This window comes from Octodon degus, unplaced genomic scaffold (genome assembly GCF_000260255.1).
Source record: "Octodon degus isolate 3935 unplaced genomic scaffold, OctDeg1.0 scaffold00006, whole genome shotgun sequence".
Lineage (NCBI taxonomy): Eukaryota > Metazoa > Chordata > Mammalia > Rodentia > Octodontidae > Octodon > Octodon degus.
Genome location: NW_004524582.1, coordinates 33,151,166 through 33,162,138, shown reverse-complemented (window position 1 = coordinate 33,162,138; position 10,973 = coordinate 33,151,166). Strand labels below are relative to the sequence as shown.

The following is a 10,973-nucleotide window of genomic DNA, read 5'->3' as shown; positions in this document are numbered from 1 at the left end:
GGGGCGGGACCTCTCGCCTGGGCCCGCCCCGAGACCCGCATCCACAGCCTGCGCCTGCGCCGGCCCCACCCCACGCCGGAACCCCGCCCCTCATGCGGCCTACTCCGGTAGTGACGTCACCGCCCGCGCCGGACGGCTGTAACCTGAGGTGGGGGCGTGGCCACCACCTGGGGGCGGGGCCCTGCTGTCACCACGGTGCCGGGCCTGAGTGGCCTCCCGGCCTCCCCGCCTCCCCTTGACCCTCTCCGTGTCCTTGAGCTCCTGGCTTGTCCTCTCGGGTCGCACTTGGAGACCTGCAGGGACACAAGCAGGTCACTGTGAATGAGACACGCTTGGGCATCAGGGCAGAAGCGGCGACAGACGGTCAGGGAAGTTCCCACTGGCGCCCAGCCGGCCTGGAAAGCGAAGACAACGGCTGCAGGAATCGGCCGAGCACGTCCGGGGCACCAGCCAGACCAAGCTGCTCTGCTGCAAGGCCTGGTGCCCTCTTCCTGTGCGCAGCCCCCCAGTGCTACCCCATTCACATGGAGGAAGCAGGCGCGGTGGTTCCAGGCCACGCGGCCCTAAGCATCAGCTTGGCTGGCCGGCAAGAGATCTCGACTGGAGACGGGGTGAGAGAGCGGAAGGAAGCAAGACCCTCAGTGAGCGTGCTACATGGAGGCGCCCAGCCGGAGCGGATGCAGTCGTCAAATGACAAATCCCGCGTGTTAAAGGAGGCCCCAGAGCCATGAAACAGACGGTGGGAGGGAGGGTGCCAGTTTAGTTTTGCAAGTTCTGCAGCCAGAGATGGGGTGGCTGCTCAACAGTCCGTTTGAGGTGTGAAGCGGTACATTCTGTACATGGAAGCTGTCCTTTGGCGCTAGACGTCCTCAGAGGCCCATGTGTTTAAGACCTGGTCCCCAGAGCAGCACTGGGAAGGGGCCTTAAAAGAACTGGCAGCAGGGAAGTGACAGATCACAAGGCCATGCTGTGGATTAACCCATGGCGACTTCGCAGCCACATGGACCTCAGAGAAGGGTGGAAGGGGGCCAGGGATTGATTGGAGGAGGTGGTGTCCCCATTCTTGCTTTTTGTATCCTGGCCTCCACAGTCCCTCCTCTGTGACCCCTGCTTCTCCTCAGGTCCCAAAAATGGGAACCCTCTACCCATGGATCATGAGCCAAACTTCCTTTAAAAAAAAAAAAAACAGGGGCAGAGTTCCCCACCTGTAATCCCAGCAGGAGGGGTAGACTGAGGTAGGAGGATGCCAAGCTCAAGGTAAACCTAGGCAACTTGGTAAGATCATCTCAAGATAAAAATAAAAGGGCCAGGGGCTGGGGAGCTAGCTCAGTGGCATAAACACCTGCCTAGGTCTCAAGTTTGATCCCCAGTACCAAATTTTTTTTTTTTGCGGAACCGGGGATTGAACTCAGGCTGTTGTGCTTGCCAGGGAAGCGCTTATTCCACTGAGCCATCTCCCCAGCCCCTCCAAAAATAATTTTTGAAAATTAAAAAATAAAAGGGCTACTGGGGCTGGGGAGATGGCTCAGTAGAATAAGCACTTGCCTGGCATGCTCAAGGGACTGAGTTCAATCCCCAGTTCCACCAAAACAAAAAATAAATGGGCTAGGGTTCCATAGCTCTGACACTACACCTGCCTGGCAAGCATGAGGTCCTGAGTTTGACTCTTGGTAACCCCCATAAAAAAAGAAAAACAAAACTGAGAGGACCATCCAGATAGTTCAGTGGATTAAAGCCCCTGCTTAGGCAGACAGAGTGGCAGAGCAGACTGGGGTGCGCTGAGACATCGATTGAGACTGGGCATGGTGGCACAAGCCTGTAATCCTGGCACTTGGGAGGCTAAAAACAGGAGGATCTGGGCCGGGGAGATGGCTCAATGGAATAAACACTTCCCTGGCAAGCGCAAGGGCCTGAGTTCAATCCCTGGTTCCACCAAAAAAAACACAGGAGGATCACTATGAGTCTACTGTGTAGTGAGTCCCCATAGACCCTGTACTAAATACGTTAAAAAAAAAAAAAAGCTGGATATACAGCTCAGTAGCGTTATGGGGGCTCATGGAAGTAATGTGAGAAAAAACTCAAGAATTTTTCACTTTAGTTACATCAAATTGTTGATTTGTATCAAACTTCAGTTGTACCGGGTGCATCAGAGACTAGATGACCAGGCCTCTCTCTGTGCAGACCCTGCCCCCCTTCAGCTTCCACAAAGCAGCGGGATACCTAGCCACAGCAGATTCTGCATGTGCTGGGCATTCCTGCCTGGGGCTGCACAGATGTGCTGGAGGTGGCAATGACAGCATTAACTGATCAACATTCATTCTCCTACCCAGTCCCCAGAGTCTTCCCCCAAGAAGCAGGTGCCACTGTGCCCATTTCACAGAGCAGGTGTGAGGAAACAAGACTAGGACAGGGTGGCAGGTAACACCGCACTGCAAGGTCCCCTTGTGGGCTTGGCCAGATGGTTGGCACCACAGTCAGCCTGTGATGGAACCTCAGGTGTGGAGTTCTCAAAAGCAACACTTTTTTTTTTTTTTTTTTTTGCAGAACCGGGGATTGAACTCGGGTCCTTGCGCTTGCCAGGGAAGCGCTTATTCCACTGAGTCATCTCCCCGGCCCTAAAAGCAACACTTCTATGCTTAGAAGTAGAAATCTTTCTGAAAACTTAGTATTACAGACTTGGGTCTAACTAAAATCTGCACATTAAAACACAAAGAAAGACTGGGCATGGTGGCGCGTATCTGTAACCCCAGCTCTTGGGGGGCTGTAAACAGGCAGAGCACTAAGAGTTCAATCTAATAGTGAGATCCTGAACATCCTGTAGACCTTTCCCTAAAATACAAAATAAAAACATAAAATACAAAGAACAATGCAAAAACAAAAACCCCCAAGCATGGGGCGCACACCTATCATCCCAGCAGTCAGGAGGCTGAGGCAGGAGGATTGCTGAGTTTGAGGCCAACCTGGGCTACAAAGTGAGTTCAAAGCCAGCCTGCTTAGAGAAACCCTGTCTCAAAGAGACATACCCATACATACACACCTCAAGAGTTTTAAACATAAAATTACATTCACACTGTCTGCAGCATCAGTCTGGGATAGGGTGTCCTAGGAACCCAGCTCCTGCCCCATGTTCTTCAGCTGTGCTTGAGGACAGCACCCAGGGCAAGTGCCTCTCTGAACTGACAACTGCCTGGCCTGCAACATCCAATAGGGGACGCATTTTTCTGGATAGCTGACCCATGGCAAACCTGCAGTCCAGCCAGCACGTCAGGTGGTCAGTCCCCACTGCACTGGCGATTTTCCAGGCCTGACTGGTTCTGGCCCACCCTCAGAACCACCCCTTCAAATGAAAGGCTGCCTTTTGTGCAGATGAGATTTTCCCAGGCTACATCCTACTGGGTAGTGTACTGAGGGTCTGAGGTCTCTTTTCATGTCCACTACCTTTCCATCCCACCCACAGTGTTTCTGCCAACATAACATCCCTTTTCTATTTTTTTTTTTTTAAATTTTAATTGTGGGGGGGGCCAGCTCAGCCCACCAGGGAGCGGGGCTGGCTGGCATGTGGTGCTGGGGATCGAACCGCGGTCCCTGTGCTTTGCTAAGCTTGTTCTAAGTAGGTGCTTTAGACCACTGAGCCCTCTCACCAGCCCCAACATCCCTTTTCTGAAAGCTCTGCTAGACTTGTTCCTGTGAATCTTACCAGTGGTTTAATTCTTTAGACTAAAGCTCCATCCACAAGTCTCTTCAAAACGAGTCGCTGTCCTAAGCTCACAAGCTTCTCACTCACTATGTAGCCCGGCTGGCCTGGGACTCACGATCCCTGATTCTCCTGCCTCAACCTCCCAGTTCTGGATCACAGGTGTGCCACACCACATCCATCCCCTCGTTTATAGCGTCTTCAACATTAAAACGTCTTAACAAGGGAATCTATAGCCACACCCTCAGCTTCAGTGTGGGTCGTTCTGGATTGCACCTTTGCTTGGCAGTCAACTATGGAACTCTGGCCTTGTTGCAGGGAAGGCTGAGGACATCATGACCCCTCTGTATCTTGTCTCACACTCCTTGATCCAGCACGATCGGCAGGAACCAGGAGCCTGTTAGTGCCCAGCCTAGAGTACTCTGTAGCTGACCAGCCAGCCGTGAGGCATGTGCTAGAGGCCAAATGTCCCCCATCCTCATCACAATGGCACCTTAGCCCATCTCCCCACACTGAAGCTGTCCACACAACTTTCTCAACTCCTCAGGCCTTCAGCAACCACACCCCAAGTCCCCCCAGCTTCTCCCACACTTCATGATTGCATATACTGCCCAGAGCCTCCACTGGGTGCTGCCATTCCAGGAATGACAGGGAGCCTGCCTCAAGTGCCACCTCAGCATTCATCACAACATTTACAGTGGCGACTCCTCAAATGCCCTCCTCCCTTGCTCTCCTTTCACCCTTTGATCCAATCCGCCAGGGCACCATGCAACCTATGCAGCTGCCTACAGGCATTGTCCCCTCCTGTGCCTCCAGTGTCTGTAGGGGCTGTCCTAATACATTCTTTGCTCAAGGTGCACAAGGCATTCTGTCTTGCAAACTCCTTGAACCAAGCTGCCAGAGCCCACCTCTGCCTCACTTTTGAAGGTGCCCTGCAGCACATGTCTGTGGGTTTGGGCTGACAGCCATATGTCTGGGTCAGTGCTGCCAGGGTCCAGCCTGGAGCAGGATGTCCTCAGAACCCAGGCTGTCACAGACGCAAGGGCTGGGGGTCCCATCCCCGGCCTGCCATGCCGGCCCCACCCCCAGGGCGTGGTGGCACCTGCCTGTAATCCCGGCACTTAGGAGGCTGAAAACAGGAGGATCACTACGAGTCCAATCTGTGTAGTGAGGCCCTGTACTAAATACATTTTTTAAAAAAAAAAGAATAGGCTGTCAGGAACACAATGACATGGCAGGTTTTTGCACTGACACATTGCCATAATCTCCCATCAGAGCCACATCTGTCAGCAGGTGGGCCTGGCAGGGACTTAAGGTAGGGGCAGGGCCCTCTGCTGCCATTTCCCCAACAGTGGCTCCACCCTCTCACAAATGAGCACCGCAAATCAAGGAGACAGAGCCCTGTGCTGGGGCAATGAGCCAATCTGGCACAGTTATCAACCAGTTAAAGAAGGTTCCTTTTTATTTTTGCAGTATCATTTCATACAAAAGCAATAGAAACACAACAGTCTTAAGTTTACAACTGAATATCTGAACAGAATCTGTACATGTTATCATTTACAGCAATTTTACATGGTAAATTAAATGACTATTTAAAAAAAAGTTCTACCTGTGCATTCTCTTAACTCTCAGGGTACTATAGGTTAAGATCCTAACTAGGACTATTTACAAGTACCAAATTAAAACTGTATAACTTATAAAAACCTGTTAACAGTCCAGTTTACAATCTTTGACTTTCAGAGCTCTATATGAGAAACCAAACTTAAGTTTGACATACTGATAAAAAAACAGAAAGTAAGTTTTCAAAAAACTCACCCAAGACATCTGCCTCTGAGAATATAGTTGGGTACCTGTAGAGAAAGCTAGTTCTACATCAGTCCCATGAATGGAATGCAGTCAGATCACAACCCAGATCTGTGGATTCATGGACAACCATAACTGAACAGTAACTGAGAGTTAAAGCACTCTGGTTAGTCTAATTTGAAGCAAGAAGCTTGGTGGGCATTAACCAACTAAATTCATTTCTAGATTGTTTTTAGGTTCACTCTTCCTCAGAGTAAGGTCCACTTACATTTTAAAACATGCAGAACACACACTGTACAAATAAGGCAAAAGTAACAACTCACCATGAGATAAGTGAATTATTAACAGAGATACCATCCAAGCAGAAGTGTGTACCACATGCCTTGTGCCTGGCTGGTCTTCCCAGGGCCAGGCGGAGGCAACTTTCCCTCAGTGGCCACCAGGTGGCAGTTAGCTCATGGCTGAGAAGTCCTTCAGGGGTTCAGTCAAACAAGCTTCCAAATCAAATTCATCTTCCACTTGGCAGTCTGTGTGTCTAACTTTGGTGGGCGTACCAGAGTATACATCCTACAAGACAAAAGCACAGGTCACACCAATAGCAGTGCCACTGAGCAAAAGCAGTCTTGCTCATCAGCAGCACAAGAGGATGAGTCACATTAAGGGCCACATAAATACAGGACACTCTCTAAAGAATTTAAGGTAGGGGGCTGGAGAGATGGCTCAGTGGTCTAAAGCACCTACTTGAAACAAGCTTGGCAATGCACAGGGACCGCGGTTCAATCCCCCAGCACCACATGCCAGCCAGCCCCGCCCCCTGGTGGGCTGAGCTGGCCACACACACACACACACAAATAAATAAATAAATAAATAAATAAATAAATGTTTTTAAAAAAAAAAAGAATTTAAGGTAATTAGCTAATCAAAGCTCCTGGGGGCTTCCCTGGCAAGCGCAAGGACCTGGGTTCAATTCCCAGTTCCGCCAAAAAACAAAAACAAAAAACAAAAAAAAAAAACCACAACAAAGTTCCTGGGGGGCTGGGGAGATAGCTCAATAGAATAAGTGCTTGCCTAGCAAGCTCAGGGGAATGAGTTCAATCCCTGGTTCCACCAAAAAAAAAAAAAAAAAAAAAAAAGATGAGAAAGCTCCTAGACATGGACATCAAGCTTTACACTAAACTACCTCCTCGTTCCCACTATGAGTCCCAAGCTAAGCAGCCCCTTAGCATCTAGGATACAGCTGCCTCCACGGCAAGGAGCTACCACAAGACCTGACACCAGGTATCAGCTCACCATGATCTGGAAGGAATCTGCCCCACTGAGTGCCGAGCCTCAGCTATGGAGCTAGTCCAACGTGGCCGGCACTAAAGATGGCCCCTTCCTGAGCCTAACTTGTCCTGCACCCACAGCTTCTGAAATTCTGTGAAATGATACACCAGTGCAGTGGTCCATGCAATTAGGACTAGAATGGAACCTAATGATACTGCAAGAAGATGGGTACCACAGATCTCACAAGCACAGATACACATATTCTGTAAGAGAAAGGACCAACCCACTGAAGGGTGGTCATCTTGGAGTATGAGTCACAGTGTTTAAAATGATGTCTCCAGATAGCTTAATAACACATTTCCAGGGGGCCGGGGAGATGGCTCAGTAGAGTAAGTGCTTCCCTAGCAAGCACAAGAGCCTGAGTTCAATCCCTGGTTCCACAAAAAATAAATAAATAAAAATAACACATTCCCCAACACATACTCCCTGCTGGCCACTGAACCCAGAGGCTGGGACATGCTATACAAGCACTCTTCCACTAAACTAAATCCTCGCCCCTTTGCTGCAAATTCAACATTAGCAATACACACACCCCATTACTGTATTCCTCCCTGAAAATTACTCAATTTGACCTAAGCCTTACGGAAATGATCCAACAACTCTAAACTGACATTCTGCTTTAAAAACCAGTCTAGGGCTGGAGAGATGGCTCAGTGGTCTAAAGCACCTACTTGGAACAAGCTTGGCAAAGTACAGGGACCACAGTTCGATTCCCCAGCACCACATGCCAGCCAGCTGCGCCCCCTGGTGGGCTGAGCTGGCCCCACACACACACACACACACACACACACACACAATAAATGTTAAAAAAAAAAAAAAAAAAACAGTCTAAACTTCAAAGAAATGAGTCAAAGACACAAGAAAGGCAGAGCATCTTCTAGATTAAGCCAAATTGAAGAGCTACGGTAACTCAAATGTGATACATAAAATGTCAGATGAAAACAAATGCTACAAAAACCACGCCAAGCATAGTTCAATCCCTGGTACCACGTGCTGCGCCAGTACATGTAATGCCAACACTTGAAAGGCCAAGGCAGGAGACTTCAAGTCCAAAGCCAGCTTTGGCAACATGGAGAAACCCTGTCTCAAATGGACATATAGCTCAAATGGTAGAATGCCCTATGCTTAATCCCCAGTAGTCCCCCAACCTGCACATACAGACAGTTTATTAACAGTAGCACTTCACCAAGGTTCCATTTCCCATGTGAGGTGATTACTTGCAGTTAGCCCAAGAGGAACATCCTTAACCTTAGAAGCCAGAGCAGCAGCACTTAGCATCCGAGCTCCATCGTCACTTTCAAGAGGCTATAGAGGGCTGGGGAGATAGCACTGCCGTCTTAGTGCCTGCCTAGCAAGCACAAGGCCTGGATCAACACCCTGTGCTAGCCCCAGAACTCCCAGGCCCAAGCTGGCCATCAAAACCAGGCATGGTGGCACACGCTTGCCCAGCACTGGGAGGTAGAGACAGGAAGATCACTATGAGTCTCAACTGCACAGTGAGACCCTGTATGCAATTTTAAAAACTGGGCTCAGTTCAGAATCTTCAAAAATCCATCGATACAGGGCTAGGAAATATAGCTCAGCAGCAGGTGCCTGCCTGGAAAGCATGAGGTCAGGTGTTCCATTCCCAGTACAAAAAAGTAATAATTCATCTACAGTTAGAAATCCTTTGTAAGACTGGGTGTGGTGGCACACACCTGTAATCCCACCACTTGGGAGGCTGAAATGAAAACAGGAGGATCGTTACAAGTCCGATCTGTGTAGGGAGATCCTGTAGACCCTGTACTAAATACAAAAAAAAAGCTTCTGGTGTTCTAAACCAGAGAGTCACTGCAAACGAGAAATGCCCTAAAGGCATTTCGAGCTTATAAAAAAAAAAAAAAAAAAAAAAAAAACCTCTAACCAACCCATTTTTGTATTTTAGGGTTTTTTTTCTGGTTCTTTTTTTATTTTTTATTATTTTTTTAACATTTATTTATTTATTTACTGTGTGTGCTCGGCCAGCTCAGCCCACCAGGGGGCGGGGCTGGCTGGCATGTGGTGCTGGGGATTGAACCGGGGTCCCTGTGCTTTGCTTAGCTTAGCTTGTTCCAAGTAGGTGCTTTAGACCACTGAGCCATCTCACCAGCCCCCATTTTTGTACTTTAGGATCTACAGGATGTTCAGGATCACACTACTAGATTGGACTCGTAGTGATCCAGCTGATCAGCCTGTTTACAGCCTCTTAAGAGCTGGAATTACAGGCATGTGCTACCACGCTCAGTCTCAATTGCCCAGTCTCAACTGCCTTCTCAGAGCGCCCCAGGGGCGGGTCCAGCACTGCAAGCCCTGGGATTGAACCCCAGGCCCCTGAGCCTGCTTTAATCCACTGAGCTATTGGGCCAGCCCACTAATCTGTTTTGAAGCTGTCTCATTGTTACTTGTTTCTCAATAAAATTAATAAAAATAAAACATAAAGAATAAAAACAAATACAAAAAACTAGTAATAATAACAAAATTAAAATAAGTTAAATTTTAAGGGTTGGCCAAATAGTGGATTAAAGCACCTGCTTAGGCAAACACAGCAGTCAGGGTTCAATTCCTGGCATGCAGTGCTGGCCCTGTCCCAGGGCATGCTTAGACAGCTATTGAGACTGGGCATGGTGGCACGCACCTATAATCCCAGTTCTTGGGAGACTGAAAAACAGGAGAATCACTACGAGTCCGATCTATGTAGTGAGACCCTGTGGACCTTTACTAAAAATACAAAAATAAATAAGTAAATAAATTTATAAAATGGACTGAATCAAAAAACCTAAAGTCAGAACTCAATCTTATGAGGAATCTAACAATCTAATAATGAAAAATATGGCAAATGCTACCTTTTCTGTAACATCAGAATCAACTTTAGCTCTAACTTCCACCTTAGTACATACTGACAATTCACCTGACACACAGGCTAAGATAACCAGTGCACTTACAGAGTTATCCTGGGAGCTTGCCTGGGACTCAGAGCTGCTTTCTATGGATTCCATTTCCATTTCTCCCAGGTCCACAGGGTGTCTGCAAAGGAAACCCAACAGGAAGGTCAGTCTAGCTCTGGCTCAACAGAGGAGGAAGCCTAGGCCATAGCAGCTCTTCAGCCCTACATGGGAAGATCAAATTCCACCTATGTTGTGCTAAGCAGTGTACAGGCACACAACACGCTCCCCTAGGGGAACTATAGGTCCATTTCCAGTGTGCTTTTTTCCAGACTCAACTTCTCCCCAGTCCATGCAGCACAAAAAAGAAAAGATAGCAACTACAAGTCAGACCTGCCAGATTCAAACACATCAGCATCTCCCATTTTTTTTGGTAAAGAGGATGGAACTTAGGACCTTGCACTCTCCAGGCAGGCGCTTACGCCACTGAACTATATCCCTGGCCCTCTCTCACCTTTTCCTTATCCACGTTTGAGCAGTACGTGCAGTCCTCCTAGGGAGGTGGGACATGGATATTAACAGCTTTTTTTCCTGTTTCCCTTCATCACTCCTCCCTCCCCCTCCCAATTTTTGGTCCTATTTCTACTGCAAAAGATCTACTTCCCTGTTTCCTATTATTTTCTACTTTGCTCTTTGTAATCTGTGTTTCTCATGTAAGAGAAACCACACAAGCTTGTGTGTCTGATTTCACTTAACACAGTCCAGGTGCATTCATTTTCCTACAAATGACTAAAATTTACCCTTTGTTGCAGATAGTACTCCGTCATGCATAAATAGCACACTTCCATTATCCATATGCTGGTGGATAAAGGCACTTCCAAGATTTATCTAATAGGAAGTGAGCTTGCGATAAACATGAGTATGCATGTATCACTAATGCTGAGACTGGGCATGGTGGCGCGCGCCTATAACCCCAGCACTTGGGAAGCTGTAAAACGAGAATTACTACGAGTCTGATCTAGTGGTGAGACCCTGAACACCCACCCTGTAGACCCTTCCCTAAAATACAAAAAAAAAGAGAAAGAAATCATTTCAAGGGCTGGTGGGATGGCTCAGTGGTCTGAAGCACCTACTTAGAACAAGCTTTAGCAAAAACCCAGGGACCACGGTTCGATCCCCCAGCACCACATGCCAGCCAGCCCGCCCCCTGGTGGGCTGAGCTGGCCACACACACACACACACACACACAC

The 10,973-nt window shown here is 48.4% G+C and overlaps 1 protein-coding gene across 2 annotated transcripts in view; it reads right to left on the bottom strand.

The window, feature by feature from the left end:
• Positions 1–5,133: 5,133 nt before the first annotated feature.
• Positions 5,134–10,973, bottom strand: part of Slbp (stem-loop binding protein) — a 17,615-nt gene continuing 11,775 nt past the window's right edge. For both annotated transcript variants that reach the window (XM_023700604.1, XM_023700603.1), the window contains 2 exons: positions 9,784–9,865; positions 5,134–6,064 (listed from right to left, as the gene is read on the bottom strand). In XM_023700604.1, coding sequence (XP_023556372.1) covers positions 5,948–6,064; positions 9,784–9,865 — 199 coding nt within the window. In that variant the 3' untranslated portion in view covers positions 5,134–5,947. The remainder of the gene's footprint in view (positions 6,065–9,783; positions 9,866–10,973) is intronic.